Raw genomic sequence first — 27529 nt, forward strand, 5'->3', positions numbered from 1 at the left:
CAACCCCTCCCCCCCCCCCCCCAGTTGGAGGACAGAGATGGCTTCTGCTCCTTCCTTGTGGTCTTTGAGCCAGCACAGGGCTCAGCAGCTGGGGGTGGAGGAAGGGAAGGAGGCAGGAAGGAAGCCGGAGACTGGCCAAAGCAGCTGGAGGTCTCTACGTCCCTCCTAGGGCCCCATCTCTCCTCTCTGCTTTGCTCTGTGTCTAACTGTGAACCTTCCAAGGTAAAGCTTCACTAGGGACTTGCTTAGCACAGAAACCACCAGCTCTTACTATAAGTATGCCCAGAGATGGTGACCTTCTCCTGGCCCTGCAACAAAATTAGCATTTCCAGAGAGTGGAGGATGGGCTGTGAGGAGTCCAGCCAGGCCACGTGCTAATGCAGCACACATGGTTTGTCTTCTTTGCTCAGGTGCAGAGACCAGGGCAGCCTAGGGCTCCCTGGCCAAACAGTGCTCTGGGAAATTGAGGGTGGAACAGCTGTAGGGGTAAGAGGGAATTCTGTCATCTGTGCAGGAAGAGCCAGGGATCAGGGACCTGTTGTGACATTTCCCAGTTTGCTGTCATCTTCCACTAATCTCTGAGTTCAGACTCACAAAACCCCACAGCAGAAGCCTGAGGGATAATTAGACTCACCTCTGCATGGCCCGATCTCATGCTACAGATGGAAAAACCGAAGGCAGGGCCACAGCAAGCTGGAGCAGTAATTGCATCCACAGAAAAGGGCTGTGACCCCAGGCAGAGACGGAGAGTCACCACGTGGGCACTGGTGACCCTAAATACCCATCCCCTCTTTTCCCTGGCAGCTGTGCCAATCATCACGAGACAAGGAGCTTCATGAAGATGGGAATCACATCCCCCTGTGCCACCACAGTGTCCTCTAAACCTGTGTGTTGAGAAATAGAGGACCAGCAGAACTAGCAGGAGCTCCCCCCCCCCCCACAAAGCCAAGCTTCATCTTCTGGAGCCCCTCTGGGTGTTAAGTCCTCAAAGACCCCCAGGATTGTTTAAACTGCCTATTTCATTCATGGAGTCCAGGTCTGCAGCTGAAATCGGCACCTGCTGTCAGTTCCGTGGAAATAAGTTCCCAGAAGCTGGCAGATCCCTCACAGTGACCCTCTGCTATTGCGAGCATGTCATCAGGGCTCGGACTGTCCTTCCACGATGACACCTTGTGTTTCTGGGACAAAGGGTGAAAAGTTTGTGGTTATGGGACTGTGGCTCCTTTTCTACTTTGTACTAACTATGAAAGCAGAGCTCCGGGGCAGGCATGATACTCGCTCTCCCTTACAGGAAGAGGCTCAGGGTCACAAACTCACTGGGGGCAGGGGGCCATCTGTCTGTCACCAGAGTGTGGCTCCTGTCCCCTCCTCTCTGCAGCTTTTTTCCTTCATCTGTTCTGCAAAGATGAATTTGAAGATCTGAAGCTGACCCCTCGACAGAGGTTAGGCATCCTGCAGAAACACATCTCTTGTCCTGCTCTGCCTGACTTCTTTCTTGTGTGGAGTGGAGGGACCGGGGGGGGGGGGGGGGGGAGGGAGGCAGAACACTGAAAGTATAGGTCTCTGCCCTGTCATCAAAATGGCCTGGGAACTCTAGGATCTGCCCTTACAATTTTGATTTGTTGATTTGGGAGGTAGAGTCAAGGATATAGGCATGTATGAGTGTGAGTGTGCACATCCATGCTTGTGCACTAGTACTGGTTCTTTTTTCTTTTTTTTTTTTTTTGGTTGTGGGTCTTGAACTCCAGGTCTGGGTGCTGTCCTGAGCTCTTCAGCTCAAGGCGAGTGCTCCACCATTTGAGCCACAGTGCCACTTCTGGTTTTCTGGTGGTTAATTGGAGATAAGAGTCTCGACTTTCCTGCCCTTGCTGGCTTTGAACAGTAATCCTCAGATCTCAGCCTCCTGAATAGCTAGGACTATAGGCATGAGCCACCAGCACCTGGTTCCAGTACTGCTTCTTAAAGCAGGGTCTGAACTCTCTCACTTGGCTTTTTTGCCCACGACTAGTGCTCTTCCACTAGCTACCTCTCCACTTCCAGCTTTGGGCTAGTTAATTAGAGGTAAGAGTCTAGGATTTTTCTGCCCTGGCTGGCTTTGAACTGGGATCCTCAGATAGGTAGAAGAGCACACAATTGCTCAGAGGCTGGAAGCTAGGCAGATCACTGGGCTCACACCCCAATATCAGAAGACAAGATCTTTATTGGAAGCCTGGGCACACAACTGTCAAAAAGATGGTTTGGGGGACATCCCTTCCTCTGGGCTCTTTCTAGGAAGAATCACCCCTTCCCCAGTGCTAAGACAGAGTTTCCAGGCCTGGGAGTGTGCTAGACCCTGCTGCTGACCCTCTGCTGTGGCAGCTGAGGGGGACCCCGGAGCTGGGGCTTACACCGGTACCTGAGCCCTAAGCACTATCCCTCCAGGGCAGCACTGAGCTTGTCATCAGAGAAAGAGCCACCACTTCCTTCCCTGTTGCCCCTGTGGGCCTCATTGAGGCCCAGGCTCCAAGGCCCTGCCTGCTCTGGGATCACAGATTTCTGGGAGCAAACATGGGAAAAAGGAAGACACAACTCCTCTAGAGCCCCGATACTGTCTTCAAGATAAAACACATCCTCTGACAAACTTTAGGTGACACTAATTGGCACAAGCATTTGGGGGCTCTGTATCCCTGCTCCTTTTCAGCTTCTAGAAACTGGACCCTCGTTCTGTGGGGAGAAGGGAACTGAATTCCCTGGGCCTTCCCTCCCCCTCGGCCCTGGCACGTAGCACACTGTGGCGTTTGTGTACCTTGGCTACTACCACAGAGCCCTAGTGCTTCTGCTATGGCTGTGGTCTCAGTCACCTCCGGCGCCCCCTTGCCTGCAGATCAGCTGGAACACACCCCAACCCGCCCCCACTTCTAGAACTTGAAGAACTAGGCCCAGCCAGTACTTCCAGTAGTCATACTGCAACCTTTTTATCCCCATGCCCCCAGTGATAAAGACGAACTATTGGCCGAACTTCTAAGGCATTGTGGGTCATGTGCCATGGGCCAAGGACTGGCTTCAGTGATCTATTTCAGTTGTTATAATTTAATCAAAACAATAGATTTTGGTGGTATCTGCATCCTGCTTCCTTTATGGATGGGGAAGGCTGAGGCTTGCAGAAGTTGTCACTAGCCTAATATCCTAGGGACAGGAGACTGAGTTAGGATCACAGCAGGCAAATCTGACCATGAGGTTGGAGACCTAGAATCTGCCTCCTCTGTCCTATGTCTGGCTATAGGAATGCACCCTCGTCTTCTCCAAAGGCCTCTGGGAAGAGCCCTGCAATGCGGAAATACCTCTATCCATATGTACAATGCTGGGAGGAGCTGACACCGTGTCCACTCGATACTAATTTGCATACTTGGCTACTCTTCCAGGTAGGGAAGAGGATCCAGAAGTGATGCCTGGACACAAAGACTTTCAGAAATGTGGGGAGCTGTCCAAGAGGCAAGGCGGGGACCCGATGCTGGAATCCAGTCTTTTCGTGACCGTAAGTGAGAACTGTCCTGGATAGCCACAAACTCTTTCATGTGCACAGAGCTTGGCTGCAAAGCCCCATCGGTTGTGTTCTTTAATTTTGACAACTGAGCTCACGGCAGCCAACAACTCCAGATGAGGAGAAGGAGGCTGAAGATGCTAAAACAGCTTTTACAGGGCTCAGTGGCAAAGCCGGGATTTGACCCAACCTACCTGAGACCAGACCTCCCAAGTGGCCTCTTCAGGGACAGTCCTCTTGTCCCTCCCTGGCCAGCCACCTCGGCCCCTGTGGTGGGTAAGCCCCCAATCCCGAGGGTGGGACAACTGGTTATTTCTGTCCTGGGATTTAAAGGCTGGCCAGTGAGTTGGGTGTGGGCTGGGTGGTGGTTCATTACACCCAAGCAGGCCTGGCCTTTGGCAGCTGGGGCCAGGCAGAGGTTGGGAATTCCTATCCAAGGCACCTAGGGTAGCTGAAACTTCCAGGCCTCCCCAAAAGGCAAGACAGAGCTGACCAAGGTGCACAGAAGCACCTCATTCTGCCCCTCTATGTAGTTGACCCCAACTTGAGCCATGGACCTCAGGCAGAAGTAATGCCCTGTTTCCAATAGATGGGGGGATCGTGCAGCAGCTGACAGGGACCTGAGTGGTCACAGGAACTCAGGCAGGTGTGGAGGATGCTCAGGGCAAAAGCATCCTGCCCTGGGCACCTATGCCAGGCTGTCCTGTCTCTCAGAAGCACTGCAAGGTAGAAATTTAAGCAGCAAGCATTGCCCGTCACAGGGCCTTTGTATGTGCTGTTTCCTCTGCTTAAAGCAGTGATTTTGCCTTGGTTTCACATATGACTGACTTCTCAGTTTTCAGATTTGATTTAGAAAAGTCACCTTTCAATAATGGTTTCCCAAACTGTCCTGGCTGGTGAATGCCCCTGCCTGCAGTACCCAAGTCTTATCTGTCTCTCTTCTCAACTTCCATTCCAGAGTTTATGATTTAGTTAGTTAGTTAGTTAGGAACTTGTTTGCTTATTTTAGTGGTTCGGCAGATTCAACCCAGGCCATCACATTCTACTACTTGAGCCACCTCCCCAGCCGCATTTAGTTTGTTTCTCAGATAGGATCTGGCGCTTTTGTCTGGGCTGGCTTTTGATGATGATCTTCCTACTTCTACCTCCTGAGTAACTGAGATTACAAGGATATGCTACCATGCCCACATTCACATTTACTTTATTGATTGCCATTTGTCTTTCACCCTAAAAAGGGCAAGAACAGAGTTGGGTTTAGGGAGTCTGGGGACCCCAAGATTCAGCAGAGGGCCTGACACATGGGATAAATATTTACCAAATGAACATATGGGAAAGGATAGGTTCAGGATCTCATTGTCCAGGGGAGCAGTACCAGCATTTGAACTCAGGTCTGTCTAAATCTAAAGATGCCTTCATGCCACCTGTGAGCATGGCCAATGATGATGCCACATTCCTGAGATACACACCCCTTTGGCTGGACTAGGCACTGCTCCAGCCACCCCTAAAGGACAGAGAGCTCCAACAAACCACCACTGCCATCTCAACAAAGGTCTCTCCCATGGCTGCCTGGCCTTCAGCATGGCAGAACTGCTGTCACCCAAGACCTTTTCTATTTGTCTGTTATTTCCCGAATCCCACCCATGGGCCAGGCCTGCGGTCATCAAGGAAAAAGCCAAGCAGCCATGGTGGCTGTCATCTCTATGGTGTTCAATGTCTGCTTTGGCCTCTGGACCAATGGCTTGGGGTGTCCATGGTGAAGAATGGGACTCAGGTTGCAGACCCAAGGCTCCTGAGATATTCACCAAGTGGGCACATGAAGATGTCCATTCAAGCTGGGCACTGAGGGCTCATGCCTGTAACCCTAGCTACTCAGGAGGCTGAGATATGAGGATCACAGTTCAAAGTCAGCTTGGGCAGAGAAGTTCAAGAGACTCCTCTTCAAAAAGCCAGAAAACGGAGGTGTGGCTCAAGTGGTAGAGCTCCAGTCTTGAGCAAAAAGGCCAAGTGGGAACATGAGGCTTTAGTTCAAACCCAAGTACTGGTGTGTGTGCGCACATGCACGTGCGCACGCACACACAATGCATATTTACTAGCTGCAAACCTGGGCAGGGGGTCTACATTTTCTCAGGGGTTCTGGCAAGCCTCAGCTGACATGTAATAGTAGGCTCAAAGCAAAAAGGGACTCACCCAGGGTCACCCTGCCAGGCTAGGCAGCCCCTCCCTGGTTCCAGCTCTGGCACTGATGGACAGGCTGGGCTCAGTGGGTCTTTGTGAGCCGGGCATACCTGGGCACTGGCGGTCCCTGTGGTGAATAGCAGCCTCTTTCCTTCCTGCAGCCCAGCAGACTGGAGCCCTGCACACACACACTCACACACACACACACACACACACACACACACACTCCCCCCACCCCCCACTCACACCCTCCCCGGGTGCAGGGGAAAGTCAACAGGCGTTTGAAAAGTCTTTCTGTGTGGAGAATCTGTTTGTAGAGGGGGAGGACGTGGAGAGTGCGCCAATAGGTAGAAATATTAATGAAGCTTGTTATAAAGGACCCATTCACGGCCCTCCAACTAAATAGGGCTCTTGTCGGGCGGCCACGTTATCTGCCAAGTTCAAGAATGTGGTTTGAAAAAATAGAATTTAAAGGGCTGAGGTGGAGCCTTAAATGGCTGTGGTGCTGAAGCCCAAGCCAACTGCAGGAGCCTGGGCCTAGGGGCTGCATGGAGAAGGGTTGTTGGGGGTGTAGGCTGACTTCACATAGCAGGACTGGCCACGGGGTGCTTTGTGCTGAACTTCCCTTCACTGGGGACAGCCCAGGGCTTGCAGCTCCTCTGTTGGGCCCCAAACCCAGTGTCCCTAAACTCTCCAGCCAGGGTCTTTGTACTGGGATCTCTGGGTGGGAAGGAGAGAAAGCTGTACAGTACTATTTCACCAGTACCCACTGTGTTCCTGCTCTGAGTTCCCACTTTGCAAATGGCCTCTCAAACACGGAATGAGAAGGAATAAGAAAGATGGACACTTCACACAGCCAAACTAGAATGCCCAGCTCAAGGTCTCTTGGCAATAGCAGGACTGTCACGGCTCCCTCTCCGCACCCCCTTACCCCACGCTCCTTAGGGAATCAGGGTCCCCAGGGCTAAGGACATGCTCAGAAGAGTCATTCCCTCTGGACCATGCCATCCTGGTTAGTACTGTACGTAAAGCGGTTGTAAGCCAAGGTTGCATGGTAAGGCTCAGTTTGCCTCTGGCCAGCTGTGTGGCCTGGGCAGGTGACTGGCTATGGGAGCCTCCGCTTTCCCATATGTCAAACGAGGTCATTAAGGCCAGGCCCTCCTGGGGAGACAGCTCAGAGAGAAGGTGTTGTTGCTGCGGAGGTGCCCAGAAGAGCGCCAGGCCCTTGGTGGGTGGCCTGGGAGTGGGGGTTGTGGCCATGTCTTCTTTGTGTCCTAGCCTGCGACAATCGACAATCGGAGAGAAAGTCCCTGAGCTTCTGATTTCTGGGGAAGGCTTCCCTCTGTGTCGGGGGCCACATGGGGCTGGAGAATGGGGCTCAGGGTGCCTTTAAGGGGGTAGCCCAGCACAGACACACCTCCCTGTGAACTGTGGCGAGGGTCTGCTAAATGGCCCGCAGGGAGCTGTTACCAGCAGCAGCGACCTTCTGTGCCCTCACTATGACTGAGCAGAAAGCTGGCTGGGTCAGGAAGGGGTTAAGCTGTGGGTAAGGGACGTTTACATTGGCTTTTCTTTGCGAATGAAAGAAAAAGGAAATCTCAATGCAAAAACTAAATGGAAACACTTTCAAAAGGCTCTGCCAGGAGCTTGCTGGTAGCCTTGAAAGGTGGGGACTCCAGAGGACTTGGACAGCAGGAAGTCACCAACATCCTGTCGAAGGAGAGGGGGAATTGGGTGCGGTCATAAGCTCGTGCTTCAGGTTCACAGACCTCGGTTTAGACCCAGGCTCTTGCTCCTCCTCATTGGCTGTGTGACCTTGGGCAGGTGATGGCCCTCTCTGGGCTTCTATTTCTTTGATTTATACAAGAGAAGAGAGGGTTACAGTATGTGAAGGTCTTTGGCACATCATAGATGCTCGTTAAATGTCTCCATTTCCTTTCCTTTCTGGGCCTCTTGGCAGGTCCAAGGGAAGTGTCTGACAGGTCTCACCAGCCAAGCTTGCAAGAGACACAGCTCTGCAGGGCTTGGGTCCCGCACACCAGCTCAGGAGCTGGATGCTGACTTGTTTAAAAGACCTTTTACAGTTTGCAGAGCCTTTTCCCACTTGCTAGCAGAGCCTCCCAAAAATCCCATAAAGTGGGCAAGTGGCATTTATCCCCTACACTGCACTGAGACTGGGAAAGGGCAAAGCCCCAGAGCTGTGGGCCAGGGCCCAGATTTCTCTACATCCTTCCATTCCTTCCACAAATATGGGTGGTGGATCCGTTGTGCTGGCGGGGGTAGGGGGGTGGTTTCAATAGTGTGTAAAAACAAGATACAGATGGCCAGATGACAGGGGAGTGGATGGATGGAAGCTAGATGAATGGATAGATGGATGGATAAACATATGGATGGAAGGAGGGAAAGATAGATGGGTAGATTGATGAATGGAAGGTTATTGAATGGATAGATGAGTAGATGGATGGATGATGGATGGATAAATGGATGGTAGATGGATGATGGATGGGTAGATGGATGGATCATGAATAGATGTATGACATGTTGATAGATGGTGGATGGTTTGGATTAGTGGATGGGTGGATGATACGTTGGCAGATGGTGGATGGATGGGTTGGTGGATGATGAAAGGGAAAAAGGATGATGGATGGATGGGTGATTGGTTGACAGATAATTGGGTAGATAATGGATAGATAATGAATGGATGGATGAGAGAAGGAAGGATGACAGGTTTCCTGAGATCGGAGCCCTTGTCTATTTCTCCATCATTGGCTCCCCGTTTCCCAGGATGGTGCCAGACACAGAGGAGGCCACATGAATACCTTCAAGGCTTAGACTCAGGAACCAGACTGCTGAGTTCTGAGCCAGGCTACATAATTTCTCATGGTGAGAAGTGACCTCCGCTTGCCAGCAAAATGGGGTCAACAATACTTCAGGTCAACAATACTTTAACTCCTGGCATGAGGAGTTCCTGCTCGAGGGACCTTAGAACCTACCTGAGTCCTGGCACACTAAGGACACCGTGACAACAGCCCCTATCACTAGCGCTCAGCTCCTGCCAGCTTCTGAAGAGCATGGTAACCCCTCAGAGGTTTAAAGCCCAGCTTGGGACACCTAGGAGTAAAACTACCCATCTGTGCCTTAACGATCTTCAACTCGAACACACTCAGAAAACTCCAGAACACACACATTCCACTGGAGCCACGGGCAGAGGTGGCCATGGCTGAGGGAGGCAAAAGGCATGATGACCGGAGCTCTGGGCTGAGGACAAAAGGTCACATTACCATCCTGGCCTGACACAGCTGTCCCCAGGGGCCCCAGCTTCTATGAGCCTGAGTCTCCCCCTCTCCCCCCAGCTCCCTGCGGAGGGAAACGATTTACATTCCAGAACTGGGCCATGAGTCGGGGCCATCTTTGGCTCCTCATCCTCCATTTTCCCCCCTCTTCCCACAGAATTTTCCAGATGGAAAAACCAAGCCTTTGCTGGGCTGTGGTGTGTACCACGTGCTCCCTCGCACCACGAGTGTGCTGTCAACCACCATGGGGGCACGGGGGCCCATTGAATGCCCCTGGGGGATGGGATAAGGTCCCCCCTGGGTCACCTTGCTGGAGCATACAGGCTGGGCTTTCTCTCCCACGGCAGTTGACAGTTCTGCCTTGTATTCTCCTCTGCCATTTCTAGGAGCCAGTGGTTGTCCTGAAGTTCCCGCCCGGCGTGGGCTCTTGGGTCCGTGGGCTTCAAGGTCGCCAAGAGCCACACAGAGAGAAGCCGGGTGACTCACTGGGGTTTGGAGTGGGCCACCCGGGGAAGGGGGGGGGTGGCTCCTTGTTGGAAGAAGACAGTCACCCTCAAACAGAGCCGGCAAAGATGACCTGCCAAACCCTGGTTGGCAAGCCTGTGGGCAGAAGGCACCAGCACGTCTCCCCAAGCCAGAAGCACTGGGAGCCACTGAGGCCGCCTTTGTGCCTCCTGTCAGGGGCTGAGCTGGGGCCGGGGGCCGGTGCACCAGTGCCTCGTACCCACTGTGGAGAGGACCAGCAGCTGAGGGCCTCCCTGTGGCCTTCCTGGCACCGGGTGGGGCGTGGCTCAGCTGGTCTTCTAGGCGTCTAGGCCGGCCAGTGCAGTGGCCCTGGCAGAGGGTAGAAGGACACACACGTGACACAAGCCTCTGCCGGTGACTCCCAGCGGTGTCAGGGCCGGCGACGTCCGCCTCTCTGGCCTTGGCTTCCTCATCTGTACAATGGGCCGTGTTGCCACCCCCATGCTGTGGCATCTCACATCCCGCACGCATAGGCCCTCCGTAGCGGCAGCAGCAGTGATGCCATCTGCTCCACCTGTGTGGGAAGGCTGAGGGAAGCAAGGATCAGGGTGTTTCGAAGGACCCGCGAATCTTCTTTTGATGGTTCTGGGCTTGAAGTCAAGGCTCGGCACTTTCTAAGCAGGCATTCCTCTCCTAGAATCTTTAGGCTTTCCGTTTGTGTTCCAGATAAGGTCTCACACGTTTCTCTGGACCAGCCTCAGCCCTTGATTCTCCTAGCTCCACATCTCGAGTAGCTGGGATCACAGGCGTGAGTCACAATGCTAGGCTTTAGGGCCAGGCCTCGACCTCTTGCAGTAGCCCGTGGTCTGCCTTGTACTCCCTGCTCCGGGGCACAGCTTCCTCGTTATTCTCCTAGGAGTCCTCTTGTCAGGTGAGCTGAAAGAGAGAGAAGCAGAATCTCAGAACATGGCAGGGTGGAGTGAAACAGCGAAGGAGGCATGAAGAGGCGCAGACCAAACAGACGGGCATCGAAAGACAGAAGAGCCACAGAGCGAAGCAGAACAGGGGGAAGACAGCCAGGGGGCCCGGAGAGGCAGGGAGAGCGGTGAGGTTGGGAGATACCCTCAGGAACTCTCGTCTCCAGGTGGTTTTGGACCCAGGCTGTCCCTCCTGCCTCTAGCCATCCTCCCTCCTTGGAGTGAGCATCCGCTGTCCTCCCACCCCCACGAGGCCCGGCCAATGGGCAAAGGAACAGGGGCCACATGATCCTGGGGCCTGAAGGCTCCAGGTTCTGTGCTGGTTCCTGGCCAAGACCTGAGAGTAGGCTCTAGAAACTTCCATCTCTGAACCAGATCATCTAAGAAGTGAGCTGAGCCTAGGCTGGTAGGGCAATAGTCCCACAGAGCTCTAGAGTCCAAGACCACCAGGTTCAAAAAGTCCAAGCTGATAAGCTGTGTGATACTGGCCTTGGCCCTTAACCTCTCTGAGCCTCTAGGGAAACGGAGGGCAGATTGGGTGTTGTCTGGGAAGATCATCTGAGGGAGCTTGTGTTACTCCTCCTCGCCTCGCCCTCCCACCCCTCTGGGGGATGATCTAGTTTCACTGTATCTGTGACCGCTGCTTGGAGGCGGGAGAAGAAAGTTCTGGCGGTGGAGCTGGGGAGCACACAGCCCAGGCCCTAGCTCACCTTCCAGCTCAGTCTCGGCCTTGGCCTCTGCCTAGACTCCTGGGAGATGGGAATCGAGTTACCTGTCTCCAAAAAGAGCCTGCTTAACTGTTTTGTGACTGGGGGAGTACGTAGCCTGGTTCCTGCGAGCCAGAGCAAAGGGGGAAACAAGGCTGCGGTTAGAAGCACAACCTGAATGGTAATGGTCAAGGTGAGTGAACGATTCATGATCCACCCGCGCACTCTTACCAAGCTCAGCCGGCCTCTGTACCCTTGAGTTGCGCCCGTGTGGTCTACTGATGGAGGGGTCAGCAATGTTTCTAAAAACTTGTTGTGTGACAGAGCCCGGGGCTGGTGGCTCCTGCCTGTGACTCTGGCTAATTAGGAGGCTGAGATAGGACAATTGTGGTTTGAAGCTAAGCCCCAGCAGGAAAGACTCTTATCTCCAATTAAGGAGCAAAAGGCCAGAAATAGAGATGTGGCTTAAGTAGTAGAACACAAGGGATGAACAAACAAGCCGAACAAAAGTACAAGGCCCTGAGTTTAAACCCCGCTACCAGCATAATGACACACATAATGACACAACCACACACACACACACACACACACACACACACACACACACACACACACCCTGTGTGCACTTTACATTTTCAGATTTTCTTTGTGATTCCTTAAACTAGACAGCACAGCTATTTCTATAGCATTTCCATCGGGTTGAGTGGGGGAGGGGGAGAGAAAACCTGTCCGTTACATGCGAATACTGCACCATTTAAACGATTCACAAATGTGCACATCATATAACGCAGTCAGATTTGCAGACTAAGGAGCTAGAGTGGTCTATGGATTGGGCTATTCTGCAGGCTTTGGGCTTAGCCTTGCTCATCCTGTCTCACAGTGAGAAAGCCATGGGTTTTTTCATCCCCTCCCCCAGCCACAGCTAGGGAAACTGAGGCTCCAAGCCAGGAAATGGGAAGGGCCAGGCTTCAGTTCCTGGCTGTCTGGCTCCAGAGGCCTCAGATCTCAGTAGAGGATCCAACGAAAGTGACACTGCTATAGGCATCACGCCTGTGGACAGCCGAGGGACCTGACACACACTGGGCACCAGGAGGGCAGAGTTAGCAGCCCTGCCCCAACCTGATGGATGGAGGATCTGCCCTCCAGGAGAGCCCCTTCTGCAGCGTGGACCTTTTGGGAGTCAGCATAAGTAGATAGTGTATTGCCTGGGTCTGCCTCGTGGTGCATGGTACACACGGTGACCTTGGGCAAGCTACTCACACTCCATTGCCTCAGTTCCCACATCTGTTCATTGCTACTCATGTTGCTGTGAGGATAGGCTACATGGATTGGCTCTCACTGAGGACTTACAAGTGTCACTGACCACCGTCACCTCTGCCAGCCCTTCTGGGGGGAGCATAATTGACCTCTTTTTACAGATAAGGGAACTGAGGCTCAGGAAGTAAAGATGACCCACAGCATCTGAGTAAATGGCAGAACTGAGGTTTGAACCCAAGACCCTGGAAACAAGGTCATCTCAATCATCTTTGCTGTACATCACATGGAAAATCTTTTCTTCCTTTCTTTTTCTTTCTTTTTTCTTTTCTTTCATCTCCCCCCCTCTCTCTCGTGTTTTTCCTCTTTCTTTTTGTTGTTGTTGGTCATGGGGCTTGAACTCAAGGCCTGAGTGCTATCCCTGAGCTTTTTCATGCAAGGCTAGTGTTCTACCACTGTGAACCACAGCACCTTTTTTGAGTTTTCTGGTGGTTGATTGGTGATGAGTCTCACAGACTTTTCTTTTTTTTCTTTTTTTTTGGGGGGGGGGTCTGGTCGTGGGGCCTGAACTCTGGGCCTGGGCGCTGTCCCTCAGCTCTTCAGCTCAAGGCTAGCGCTCTACCATTTGAGCCACAGCGCCACTTCTGGCTTTTTTTTTTTTTGCTTATGTGGTGCCAAGGAATTGAACCCAGGGCCTCATGCATGCAAAACAAGCGCTCTACCACTGAGCCACCTTCCCAGCCCCTCTCACAGACTTTTCTGCCCAGTCTGGCTTTGAAATTGTGATCCTCAGATCTCAGCCTCCTGAGTAACTAAGATTACAGGCATGAGCCACTGGCACCTGGCCTTTCTGTGTTTTTCTCAACACTTAGTAAGCAGCTTTTTTTCCCCTGCTATTATACTGGGGTTTGAACTCAGAGCTTTGCACTTTCTAGACAGGCATTCGACCCCTTGAGCCACACCTACAGCTCTTTTTGCTTTGGTTTACTTCTTAGGTAGGGTCCAGGGCTTTTTTCCTGGCCAGCCTCAGACTGTGAGTCTCTCACCTACGCATCCTATGTAGCTGAGATTACAGGCAGGCACCACCATGCCCGGCTTGTTGATTAAAATAGACTCTTGCTAACTTTTTGTTGCTTTTGTTCAGGCTAGCCACCAACCATAATCCTCCTAATTCTGCTCCCAAGTAGCTGGGATTCTAGGTATGAGCCGTCGTGCCTGGCACTTACTGAATATCTTCTCCTCACCAAGGCAGGACAGGGGCTGATGCCTGGCCTCCCCAGGCAACTCCCCCAGGACTGGAGGCAACTTTGCTCCTGTTCTGTCCTGGCTGGCTCCTTGGGGACCTCCTCCCACTTCCCCAGCTGCAGCTGCAGAGGGGAGAAAGCTTTGATTGGGCCCTGAAGGCAGGCAACTGGGCAGGCCTGGGTATCTGGTTCCGAGGTAGGTGCCCCTGAACACTGGCTCACTCTGTTCCCCGCTTGCCCTGTTTACATCCATGGAAGGCCCCTTCGTGGAGCCTGCTGCTAATTAGCGAGACTTCATCTGGTGGAGCCATGAAAGGAGGGCTGTGAGGACAGACTGGCTGCAGGCTGCGGACTGGAGGCCCACCAGGTGGAGCCTTTCCCAGGTTCATGGATCCTGGGTACCTGGCCGTGTGCACAGGCCCCAGACTAGGGGGTCCAGTCCTGCATGGGGAAGGGGGAGAGGGAGGTATGGACGTCTGAACCCTCCAACCCCAATCTCCAACCCCAGTCAGCTCTACCCCAGGGCTGCTCATAATTCCCTTCTTCAGGAACCTTCTCAGGCCATGTTGCTACCCTCAGCTGGGGATCAGTAGCCCTGAAGCTCCCTGTGTCATCGCCACAAAGACTGGAGTAGCTGCTCGCCTGCCCACCTCTCCAGGAGGTCTTTGTCTCAGCATCCACCTCCCTGTGCTTCCCATCTCTCCAGGTGGTGACTGAGAAAACATGGTCGCCACCTCTTTGACTTCCTGTCAAGAGTGATGATGTGGCTGGGTGCTGGTGGCCTGTAACGCTCACTACTAGGGAGGCTGAAATGTTAAGGATCACAGTTCAAAGCTAGCCAGGGAAGAAAAGTCCATGACACTCTTTTTTTTTTGGGTGGGGGTCCAGTCATGGGGCCTGAACTCTGGGCCTGGGCGCTGTCCCTCAGCTCTTCAACTCAAGGCTAGCACTCTACCACTGGAACCACAGTGCCACTTCCGGCTATTTTCTTTTTGCTTATGTGGTGCTGAGGAATTGAACCCAGGGCCTCAGGCATACAAGGCAAGTGCTCTACCACTGAGCCACCTTCCCAGCCCCCCCATGAGACTCTTATCTCCAATTAACCACTCAAATCCAGAAATGGAGTTGTGGCCCCAGTGGTAGAGCACTTGAATGCTTGAGTGACAGACAGTGCCCAGGCCTTGAGTTCAAGCCCCAGTTCAAGCCCCAGAGGTGATGCAGAAGCTCTCTGGCCCACGGTCCCTGCCGAGCCCATTTGCCAACCACCAAGCTTTTGTACTAGTAACAAATGATCACTGCAGTTATCTTCTTGCAGTTCTGGGGGTGAGATTTCCAAAATGGGCTTCACTGGACTAAAATCAAGCATCAGCAGGGAGAATGTGTTCCCTCCTTTGTTGTGGCTCTTGGACGCCATACACCCTTGGCTCACGGCCCTTCCTCCGTCACTAAAGCTGACATAGCATCTTTAGATTTCTCTCTGTGCAGCCTCTGTTCTGAGAGAGGGCACTTTTTCGAGTACTGGGGTCTTCAGCAGGGGCTTCTGATATCCTGAAGTAGAAGCAATCCCTTCCTTGATGCCACCATGACCCACACCACCCTCTAGCTGTGAGCTGTCCTTGCTCTTTTACCCAGCGATCAATGTCCCTGGCAGTCTCCTGCTCTCCTCCTCCATGTCCAATGCACTCGTCTGCTTTTCTTTGCCTTCACAATGCTCATGAAACTAGACTATATGATTTCCTTGTTTATTTTCTGTCTCCCCCAATTACAATAGCAAGCCAGGGAATCAATGCGTGTTGCTGTATCCTGGCCATGCCTGGAAGATGTTAATTCAATGAAAAGAATTCCCATTTCCCCATTGGGTTGCAAAGCAGATCTGAGTTGACAATCCCAGACAAAGCTTACAGATCTCCAGCAGGGCCATGACATGGGGCTCTATACATGTCGAGTGAGTGACTCTTCAGTTCATTAACTCTTTCCTCCCTGAGGGTCAGGAAGCTGAGGATGCTAGAAAGGCACCTCTAAGCTCATCTCTTTTGGGGGGGGGGGGTGTCACAGCTTGAATGCCTCCTGGGGGGCAGCCAGGAGCATGTGCACACACCCAGTAGGTTGGGACACAACTGAGAATAGTGTGGCTTGTAGCCACCTGGGAAACACATTTGAGCAACCAATTGAAAGATCTCTTCTGGCTTTTCTCTATCCCCTCAGTGGCCTCATGTATTTAGGGTTTCCAGAGAAAGAGAGCCAATACATGTGTGTGTGTGTGTGTGTGTGTGTGTGTGTGAGAGAGAGAGAGAGAGAGAGAGAGAGAGAGAGAGAGAATGAGTGTGTGGTTGTGTGTATGGTTGTGTGTGTGTGTGTGTGTGTGTGTGTGTGTGTGTGTGTGGTCATGTATTGCATAAAACTTTTTTGACAATGCCCTCTAAAAGCCTAAGAATGAGAAGAGCAGACCGTGCATATTGAGTTGAAGGGCAGGAGACTATAAAATGAGAGTCCATTTAAACAGTGAGACAGAAAACTTAGAGGAGGTGAATACAAATCCCTCTTCCCTCCCTCTTTGATTTTATTTGGCCCTTCAGTAGTACTGGATGACCCTGGCCCACACAGGTAAGAGGGGGTGATCTACTTTAGAGATCCCACCAATTCAGATGCAACTCTCATCTGGAAATACCTTTACGGTCCACCTAGAAATAACTCATAATCTGGGCACCGCAATCAAGTGGGCACATAAAAATCAACCATCACACCCTGCCCTGTCCACCTTCTACCCCTCTTACCCCACCGTGCACCCCATACTCTCCAGGCAGGACTATCTCACCTTAGCTCCTTTGCCCCTTGACCTCTTGGTCTAAGGGAGCCACTGGCCAATCAGAGGGCAGGAGAGGAGGCATGCATTGTGGCAATGGCTGCCTTCCTAAAACTACCACTTCTTTCTAGTTTCATCTTCTATGCTCTGGCCAGTAGGGTGAGTCTAGCCACACATTTCTGTCTCTACTCCTCCAGGCTAGAGGGCAGGCTGCCCAGTGTCCCTAGTCCGGGGTGTTTTGAAGCCCCGGCTGGTTCCCATGAGATTCCCTACTTGGAACATATCCACTGAGCAAGTTCATTCCAATCATTTCCATTACTATCAGTAGTGGTGGCGGCGGCATTGTTTACAAGCTCCCTCCCCCCCCCCCCCCTTCTTGTCCAGGAGCATCAAATGTTCTTGTAGTTGACCCTTCCTGCCTGCTTTCTAAGTGTCCTGACACTGGTAGGCCTCATTTGGCTTTAGATTTGTGTCCAATCCCCTCACCAAGTCAGAGAACTTTCTCTTCAAGTTTCTGCCGGGGCACCGGGTTCTACTGGTGCCACCCTGCCTACCCACTTCTGGTGCTCATCTTCCAGTCTAACCCTTCCATTCTGGGACCCTCTTTCCCTGCAGGAGCTGACATCTCCCTCTAGCGCGCCCCCCAGAGGCCACACACCATACCACAGACACTCACTTCCCACTGGATCCCAGATCCTTGGCAGGCAGATGATGCTCCTGACTCCCCACTGGCACGGGGATTTTGAGTCCTATTCCCCTGTATTTTGACCAGTCCCTGGATGGCCTCCACCTCTGTAGTCCAGGCTGTCCCTCTAGCTGACAGTGGCTTGTCCATATCTGTTTATGCCCTGCCTGGGCCTTGGTGTCCCAGGGTCCAGGCAGAGACTAAGAAAAGCACATTTCTGCTTTACTTCTAGATCAGATCTTTTGGTCCTAGTAATTGAGTCTAATTTCCACCATCAGATTTCAGGATTGTTGGACACAGCTTGTTCCTGCCCTTCCATCGGTGTAATCAGTGATTTACACATAACCTCATTCCTACATAGTCCCTCAAGATCAAGGCAAGACTGCCAGAATCTCACCACTGTCTCTATCTTGCTCTGCCATGACCTGGTGAAATGCATCTGTGCAAACAGCTCTGTTTTGGTGTCCGGTGTGGGAGAAAATCACTATCCTGTCAACTTTTTATTTTTTGAAAAATGAGGCAAGTAAATTCTATGATTAAAAAACAAAATCACACAGCAGCTAGGAGTAGTGGCTCACACCGTTAATCCCAGCTACCCAGGAAAGGTGGGTAGGAGGATCAAGGAGGATATCCCTGGGAAAAATTTATGAGATTATTTTTTTTTTTCAATTGTGGGGCTTGAACTTTGGGCTTGGGTACTGGCCTTCATCTCAGCTCAAGGCTAGCATTCTATCACTTGAGCCACAGCTCTACTTCCGGTTTTCTGGTAGTTAATTGGAGATAAGAGTCTCTGGACTTTCCTGCTTGGGCTGGCTTTGAACTGTGATCCTCAGCTTTCAGCCTCCTGAGAAGCTAGGATTACAGGCATGAGCCACCAGTGCCCAGCTGAGACTCTATCTTAGAAATAAATAAAAGCAAAAGAGCTTACTTGAGTTGCACAACACCTGCCTAGTAGGCACAAGTCCCTGAGTTCAAATCTCAGGACTGCTAAAAAGAAAAAAATAACACCTTTGAGATTATCTATAACTGGGCTTTCTTTCCCATAGCATCTTATCAACAATCGTGTATCTATTTATTTATGTGATTACTGAATAGGTCCCTATCTCTCATCTATTCCAGTAGGAATCTGGATCCTTGGGATACAGCAATCAGCTGACAGTAGTCAGTGCTCAGTAAATGCTGGCTAAGAAGAGCATAGAATTCACCACCACCACCACCACCCCACCTCAATATGAACAGAAAGCCCAACTCAGCTCCTCAGATTACCTGAAAACCCCACTCTGGCTCTCAGCACAAAATGAGATGTTCAAGTACTTCCTTGGGGGGCAGGGTTCTCGTGGCAGGCCTCGCTGCCCGCAGAAGCTGCCCTGGGGCCCCAGGAACCTGGTGAAGAGCCACAGTGCAGGGTGTGGCTTTCTCGCTGCTCCTTATAGTAACCTGGCACTGGGCCCTGTTCTGCCCCTCACAGTGATGGAGGCCCTGGATAGAGCCAGCGACACAGATCCATCTGGAAATAGAAAAATACTCTCCACACTAGCAGTTTTGTCCGGCTCCCCAGTGGGGTGTGGAGCAAGCCCGTGAAAGGGGGCTTTGAGGGCCGGCTGGTGAGGGCTTTGGAATGGTTCTGCCCTGGTGGGCAGTGTGTCCCTGTGCCCAGGCCCTGGCGAGCAGGCCCTCTGCAAGCTCTGGAGGAGCCAGGCTCTCCAATGCTCCTGCCTGCTTGGAATCCCATGACCTTGAGAGACTTACTTGGCTTTGTGAGGCCACAAAGCCTGAGTATTTACAGGGGCGCTAAGACCTGCACCTCAGAATTGCTGTGATGAGGTAGAAATATTCCATAACCAAAACACCCAGAGGGGGCCGTGAGTTGAACCACACAGCAGCTATGGAAGTTTCTAGGCTTTCTGATCTGCTATGTCAGCTGACATAGCACAGTGCCAATCCTTAGGGTGACCTTGGGTGACCTCATGGGACCTCTGTTTTCCCATCTAGGTAACGGGCAGCAGGCTTGTGCTGTCCAGTCCTGCTAGGCCCAGCAGCTGCTTGTATTCCCCAGGACTTCCGGAGACCCTCTGTCTCATGGAGTGGCTGCTGATTGGCTGTGCAGGTCCAGGCAGTGAGGCTGGGCTCCAGGCCACCAGGACCCAATCTTGGTCCTTGTCACCTGGGAGCCCGGCAGCTGCTCTGAGAAGTCTTCTGTGAATGTGTGCAAATACACATGGTTGTGAATGCATTTGCCCTCTGGCCTGTGTGTTTCTTCCCACCTCTCCAGTTCGGGTCAGAGCTGTGAAGGTGTGGAGGCATTAAGTCTTTGTTGAGTCCAGTGAGGAGCGGCGGTTCCCAGAAGTACAACTGAGGACGGGGACAAGGAAAAGTTGGTTGGGTCTTGGGTGGAGGGCCGGTGAAGCTGCGGGAGCGTTCTCTGCTGGGCCCCTAGACAGGCTAGACCCACATGTTAAAGTGCCAAATCGGTGTTAGTGTTCTTCCTATGTGTGAACTGTGCCATCAGGCCACTGGTCACCAAGGGACAGCTGCACAGTGAGCACCTCTGGGAATACAAGGACAGCAAGGCCTCCCAGAGTGACTCATTCCGCCAAAGACCCCAGGATCCTTGCATAACCCGGATTAAGAGGATGTGAAGGAACCACGTTAATGATCAAGCCTAGATTTCCTGCCGGTATGCTGCTATGTGGACTCCAAGTTGGAGTTTAGCTTATTCAGAGCACATAAAAGGATGTGTCTGAGTTGTGGATTGAAGTTTTGTTTTGTGCAAAATCTCCAAGTCAAATCTCTGAGTAAGACAATGAGGAGGAAGGGAAAGGACTTCCCTCTTCTTTCCTCCAGCTCAGAATCTTTCTGGAGGCCTTCACTTGGGGGAATCAATCTCATACAGGTGGGATTCCAGAGGACAGGCCTTGAAGCCAAAGGGACCTAAGTCACCCAGAGGTGGCCATTCTAATGCTAGGTTGGGTCAATTAGGATAGCTCATAGGGTCTGAGACCAGCCCAACTTCCCCAAATAGGTCCTCAGATCTGAGTCCTGGGGACACACAGCCTGAGGGCATATGCCGCTGCTGCTGCCTCTTTACCATCCCGGGTAACATGGAAGGATCCCTGGTGGAGCTGGGTAGGATGCGGGGGAGGGCAAGCAAGGACATGGCAAGGAAAAGGTGGGAAGGTGAGCTATAACCCTGGGTTGTGGAATACTGACCATCAGAAATGGCAGCGTGGTGAGCTAGTCCCAGCAAGCTGGCCTGAGGCTCTTCCTCACTTAATCCTTACAAAGAATGAATGCCTTCTTGTGAAAGGTTCTGGTCTCCCTGAAATAGGTCAAGGAGTAGAAGGATCGCAGAAATCTTAGCCTCTGAAGCATGGAATTGATGAAGCTAAATGTCTAAGCCAGCTGGGATTCTAGGAGTTGAGTACTTCTGAGTTCTGGCACCAAAGGTATTAGAAGGCTAGCACTGGGAACACAACATTTTATGGCTCCAACAATCTAGGAACCAAGGAATCATTCTTGGGTGATCCTTGTAAATTCTCCAGGCTGATCCATTCCCTGACAAAATATTCCTTCCTAGAAATTTCTAGGAGGCAGCAGAAACGCTTTCATGTGAACAAATAGAAAAGGAAGGGCAGGGCACAGACAGTTTTGGTCTGGGATTCCTGACCCTCAATCCTCTGTGGATGGCTATCCCTGAAATTCCGTCCTTAGGGGTGTATGTGTGTGTGTGTGTGTGTGTGTGTGTGTGTGTGTGTTTGTGTGTGTGTGTGTGTGTGTGTTTGTGTGTGTGTGTGTGTGTTTGTGTGTGTGTGTGTGTGTTTGTGTGTGTGTGTGTGTGTGTCTGTGTCTGTGTCTGTCTGTCTGTCTGTGTATATGCCAGTACTGTAGGTTGAATTCCAAGAGCCTCATGCTTTCGCTTGGCTTTTTCACTCAAGGCTAGCATTCTACCACTTGAGTTACAGCTGCTCTTATGGCTTTTTGCGGGTCTATTGGGAGATAAGAGTTTCCCAGACTTTTTTTCTGCCCAGGCTGGCTTTGAATATAGATTCTCAGATCTCAGCCTCCTAAGTAGCTATGATGGCAGGCATGAGCCCCCAGCCCCCAGTTCACCTTAGAGATTTTTAATTAGGGTCTCTACCGTCTATGGGTTTGCATGTGTCTGCTTTGCCATACCCCATTTCCCAGACCAGCCACACTCTGAGACCTCCTTTACATGGCCATGAAAGATGGAGATGAAAACCCTGGCTTTTCTCAGCCCTAGTCCTAGGCCCTTCAGCATCTAGGCTCATTGCCCAGGTTCTAGGCCACCAGGGCCATTTCTGGGTCTTCTCTTTCTTTACCTTGATCACCCAACTCCTGGTAGGAAGCCAGCTTGGCATATGGAGATTGTTCCAACAGCCCAAGGCTGGCCATAATGTACAGTGTGGTCCCACATCCAATCCCTCCATCTCCTGGGATAGGCAGCAGGGGCAGCAAGCCTATAATTTGAGGGTGAGAGATGGGATGCCCAGGTCAGCTTTGACCATGGGATCCTGACAGGAAGGGAGTGGTCCAGGGTTTGCAGAATCAAAGCCTTCCTCTCAGCTCCCATGGTGACCAGGAAGATAAAAATATTTATGGACAATTTTCCTCACTCTGGGGACAAGCGAGCACAGAGTGGGATTGTGTTTCTCCCTGGCTATGGTCACCCTCTCAGGACGGCAGGAGCCGAGACAAACACAGGTTGTTTACCGGGTCCATGAAGCCCCAGAGACTTATGGTCACAGACAGTCTTCCCCCTTTTTTTGCACAGGGACATGAGCCTCTGGAAAGGTGCCCCAGAGGCACAAAGGTGGGCTTCTGTCCTCTGTCAACTTAGTTCTTGGTGATGCAGGAGGATTTTCTTTTTGTGAGAGAGAGAGGAGGGTGAGTGTGTTTTGGTGAATAACATATATCCCATAATTTGCCTTTTGAAAGCACAAGGAAATGTGCGTATGGGGCTGAGAAAGCCAGGACAGAGAGCTCTCTAGAGAAGCCAGCCCTCACGCCCTCACTAGGCCAGGCAGCTCAAACTCAATAAACACTTGTTGACTGAATGAATGGATCATAGAAATGGTGAGCCAGGCTGGAAGGAAAGCCAGCTCTGTGGAGATTCCCCAGGCCAAAGGGCTCAGGTTTCCAACAGGGAAACTGAGGCCCAGGGACGTTGGGGGGCGGGTGGGGAGATGGGGATTGAAGACTGCATATAATGTGAGATTTCCCATCTCCTGGGACCGGAGCTGCTGAGACAAAGAACAGGGAAGTTTCCTGGTTTTGGATACTTTCAAATTCACCAAAAGCTTCCCCACTGGCAAGGCTCCCATAGTTCAAGTTTGGGACAGAGGCAAGGAAAGTCGTAGAATTCTCTGCCTGGTGGACCACGGACGAGATGCTTAAAATGAGGGACAATGTGCTCACTGACCCAGAAAGGTCAGCAAGTTGTGGGGGGTTAGCAAATCCTGTTGTTCGCCTGCCATACCCCTGATATGAAATCCAGCCCCATCCTGAAATGAGGGGCCTTCCTAACTCCATGGTATTCCATTTTGTACTTTGCTTCTCCTCTCTTCCCTCCCCCCCACCCCGCTGCTCCCAGGCTGGCTTCAGACTATCAGCCTTCTACCCATACTGTCCAAGTAGCCAGGACACACACATGTGTGTGTTACCATGCCAGGCTTGTGTGCGGAGAGAGTGGTTTCACTAACTTTTTGCCCAGGTTGGTCTCTGGATTTCTGCCTCCTGATGAGCTGGAGTTCCCGGTCTGAGCCACCCCACCCCACTATGGTATATATAAGCTGTCGAAACAGCTAATGACACCGGTGGAAGTCTCAGTTTCCCTTTCCGTGACTTGGGCTTCATTCCCACATGGGTTCTGATGGCCTCACAGATTGGTCTAGAATGGCCTTAGAGGATGGAGGAACCCACATTGGAAACAAGAAAGAAGTTTGACACTGGGGTCAGGATCCATTAGTGGACCCCTGATCCACCTGAGCCATCCAAAGGAGACAGAGCCCCTGGTCCAGCTCTGAGGTAAACAGAGCCCCAGGGCAGAGGGCGGCCTGTGGCTATCTGAGCTGGATAAAAATAGCCCTCTGCAGTGGTTGGCTCTTTCTCTACTTCAGCCCTCACCCCCCATTGCTGATCTTAATTTAGTTTCCAGGGGCTGAGGCAACATAATCCTCCATGTTCTGAGCCAGGTAGTGGCAAAAGTATGCCAGGCTGCAGGAGTGGAGGTTTTGGAAACAGGAAAGATGGGTCTCGGCCCAGTTCTGTGTATAACTCGCTGTGTGGCTCTGGGCAAGTCATCCCCAGAGTTCTTGTCCCTTCTCAGTCAGATGCTGAGCACAATAGAGTTGTCTCCCAGGACAGGAAAGATCAGTGTCTGAATTTCCCATCACAGGAGCCGTGTATAGATGGCACTCGAATGCCGCTGGTGTGAGAGGGGAACTTTATTTCTGCTTTAAATTTTTTTTCATTTGAAGGGATTTTTCATTTGAATGAGCAGGAGTTAACACCTTGGACAAGGCTAGCTCTTCCTCCCTACCCCTTCCCCCGCATCCCCCGCCCCCCCCCCCCCCCCCCCCCGCCGTGTATATGTGTTCCAATACTGGAATGCTGTCCCTCACACCTTTTTCACTCAAAGTTAGTGTTCTACCACTTGAGCCACAGCTCCACTTCTGGGGTTTTTTTGGGGGGGAGGGAGGGTGATTAATTGGAGATAACAATCTCATGGGCTCTCCTGCTTGTGCTGGCTTTGAACTGCAATCCTCACATCTCAGACTGAGTAGACAGGATTACAGGTGTGAACAACTGGCACCCAGCAAGGTCAGCCTTTAAGATGAGGGTGGAAATGCCCTGTGATGCAGGGGTGAGGAGATGCAGGGGGTGAATATGGAGCCTGGCACATGGGACATACACCTCCTTCCTCATCTCTGCTCCTCTTCTTCCCCTCTCCTGACCCTGGAAATGAGAATTGCTTATGTCACAGAGCTGGGGACACAGAACTCTTTAGAGGATGCTGAGGTGGATGGGCGGTGGGTGGGGAAGTGCATGGGGACTCTGAGATGGGTAAGCAAGGAGAGCCCACCCCTGAGTCAACTTGCAAAGTTCCCTTATTTGGATGGAGAGAGTTAAGGTTTTTGCACTGGAGAATCAGATGGCTCTAGGTTAGTTTCTCAGTTCTTTCCGTTACCTGCTGTGGGAATGCAGACAAACTGCCAACCTCTGTTTCTCCTCCCTGCTGTGGGTGGATTGATGCCTACATCTGAGTGCTGGTAAGTCACCAGTGGGCTAAGGAACATAGAGCCCCTGGCCGTGGATCCAGTTGACCTTGCATGAGTAAGAAAGGGGAATCACAAGCCAGGGCTGCAGTGGATCACGCCTATCATCCTAGCTACTCAGGAGGCTGAGATCTGAGGGTCACAGTTCAAAGGTAGCCCAGGCAGGAAAGACGGAGAATTTTATCTCCAATTAACCACACACACACACACATACACACACACACACACACACACACACACACACATGGGAATCACAGACAATGCCCTTGAACTCATACCCAACTTGGACTGGAAGGCTGGGAGCTCTGGAAGATTCTCTTTTTTGATAATGACAAAGGGACCAGACACAGAAAGAGGTCCTGGTATTCTCAGATGACAAGGTGACCTGCCAAACTAACCTGGAAAGTGACCTGAAATCTCTAGTATCTGGGGTCTCTTGCCTTTGTCCTGCCAAGGGTGGCCTCTCAGGACCCCTTCTGAGACAGGCACTTTCTGTCCCTGGAGGCCTGGGAATCTAAGGGACATTTCCCTCTACTGCTTCCTGCCACTAGGTCCTAGCGCCCACAGGCTGCGCTGGGTAGATCCCACTTCTTTTTGCCACCTCCCCAGGCCAGAGACATCTTCAGAGTGTCTTGAAACTGTTCTACAGAGAAGCTTAAAAGTTGAATATTGTGTCCCTCAAAACTCAGAGATCAAAATAAGCATTTCAGTGTGTTATTTTTCCATTAGCATTATTTATGTATCAGTTAGTTATTGTTAAGAGGATGTACAGAGGAATTGAAGTTACATAAGTCAGGTAACAAGTACATTTCTTTTTGGATAGTGTGTATGTGTGTGTGTGTGTGTGTGTGTGTGTGTGTGTGTGTGTGTGTGTGTGAAGACAAGTTAGTCATATTGGCGGGCTATCACTGCTCATCACCTATAGTCTTTTGTAGGTAACTGAAGAACAGCAGCCAATCTCCCTGAAGATGAGCTTTCCCACCAAAGGCTGACTCAAGGCACAGGAATGGGACAGGAACTAGTCCCAGGGCTAAAGCAAAATGCATGTTCTTTCTTGGATCAGGAACCACTAACCTGTGTACAAAATCCCTTGAAACCAGGAAGCCCCCAGAAGGAATTTCACCTGGGGTTTCTTCTTCCTGGCTGGTCACTTTTGCATATGTTGCTGTGAAGCAGAGCCCCTGGGAGTCTTCACAAGACCAAGTATAAATCATCACTACTCCCACTATTGTCAGTAAACAACACCACAAGGTGGTATCAACCCACAGTCCTCAGACCCCTGGGTTCAAAGTCACACAATGATTGACACCTTGACCCTTCAAGACATAAAGATGAAAGTAACAGATTCAACAACATGAATCCAGCTGGCTGAGTGGATGGATCAAAGATAACAGAGTTCTGTTTAGGAAGACAAAAAAACAAAAAACAAAAACCCACCTTTACTACACAGAGGAAGTGAAGGAGAAATTCTTAGGGTTTTTACAGGGAAGTAAACTCAGATCTTCCCACTTGCCAGGTGAGTGCTCTACCACCTGAGCCAAGCCCTTAACCTTTATGCTTTTAGATTTTTGTTGTTTGTTGGTTTTTGTTTTTCTAGATAGGCTCTCCTGCTTTGGCTTGGGTTGACCTTCAACTTCGATCTTCACAACTCAGCCTCTTGAATAACTATATACCAGTGGCCTATTTGGTACAAAGATTTCAGTCTCACCACTGGGGAAGAGTCCAGGGATCTTAACTTGCCGTATACTACCATCTACAAAGTGGATTTACTTCTCTTTCTACAGGTGGAAATAACTGAGGGCAAGGTGTAGTAGTTTCTCATCTACCTAAACACCCTCCAAGGAATTATGTAACCTTCATAAAATCACACCCTCTGCCTCTGAGCCTCAGTTTCCCTGTCTGTAATTGGACTAGGAAGTTTCTGTAGCTTCTTCCAGGTCTGAATTTCTTTGGGGACCTCCAGACCTGGGTCAGATTGACCACTGCAAAGTTAGTTTTGGATATTTCCCAGCTACCTGGCCCAGCCCTGAGGGATGAAACCTAGCCTAGGGAATAGGAGCCAGGGGTGTCTGCAAAGCCCAGACAGTGGGGTCTCCTGCCCAGAAAACATTGCTGTCCCGAACTGTCCTGGAGCTGTACTGGAGACTTCCTTTCTCTCCAGCTGGGGAATCAGCTCACTGACTCTACCACAATGCTTTGTCCTGGGGCAGTCTATTGGTAAGGGAATTTGGGGGACAGTAAGTTGGGGTTCCATTGCCTTCTCAGCAACTGCTCACCCTCATTTGCTTGGGTTTCTTCCAACAGCAGATCCTCTGAGAAGCTTATGAGCACATCCTACTGAGGGCAGCCAGGCCCCCTGCTGTCTATCCAGCTGCCTGCTTGCTGACAATCTGATGTCATCTAACAGGTTGGATGAGATGATGTGTGATGCTTGTGTCTTAGTCACCAGGACATCTGATATATGCTAAGCTGAGTCTGTCATGCACAAAAAGGAGCTGGTGGCAAGAGCCATGAATCTGATCTAATCTTGGGAAGTTTTCTTGTATTCATTCATTCATTCATCATTATTATTATTCTTTTTGTTGTTGTTGTTGGTCATGGGGCCTGAACTCTGGGCCTGAGTGCTGTCCCTCAGCTCTTCAGCTCAAGGCTAGCAATCTACCACTTGAGCCATAGCTTCACTTATGGCTTTTTCTCCTTATGTGGTGCTGAGGAATCAAACCCAGGGCCTCATGCATGCAAAGCAAGGGCTCTACCACTGAGCCACCTTCCTAGCCCTATTATTCATGTTTTTATTCATCAATCACTGGTGTGTGTGTGTGTGTGTGTGTGTGTGTTTGTGTGCTGGTATGGGGGTTTGAACTCAAGGCTTTGCATTTTGCTTGGCTTTTTCCCTCAGAGTTGCCACCCTACCACTTGAATCATGCCTCCAGTCCAGCATTTTTCTGGTTGATTGGAGATCAAAGTGTAGAGGGCTTTTCTGCCCAAGCTGGCTTTGAATCTCAAATTTCGGATCTCAGCATCCAGAATAAAGAGGGATTATAGGTATGAGCCACTGGTTCATGATTCATGCTACCACTTATTTTCATCCTGTCATTCATTCATTCTGTT

At 51.2% G+C, this 27529-nt stretch overlaps 1 protein-coding gene across 1 annotated transcript in view; it reads left to right on the plus strand.

Annotated features, from left to right (window-relative positions):
• Positions 1–11321: 11321 nt before the first annotated feature.
• The window catches only part of Col27a1 (collagen type XXVII alpha 1 chain), a 131611-nt gene continuing 115403 nt past the window's right edge, over positions 11322–27529 (plus strand). The window contains exons 1-2 of the mRNA XM_042678649.1: positions 11322–11330; positions 13753–13831. Of these exons, the coding sequence (XP_042534583.1) occupies positions 11322–11330; positions 13753–13831 (88 nt within the window). The remainder of the gene's footprint in view (positions 11331–13752; positions 13832–27529) is intronic.

Source organism: Dipodomys spectabilis, unplaced genomic scaffold (genome assembly GCF_019054845.1).
Source record: "Dipodomys spectabilis isolate Male_0828 unplaced genomic scaffold, ASM1905484v1 ptg000046l, whole genome shotgun sequence".
Classification (NCBI taxonomy): Eukaryota; Metazoa; Chordata; class Mammalia; order Rodentia; family Heteromyidae; genus Dipodomys; species Dipodomys spectabilis.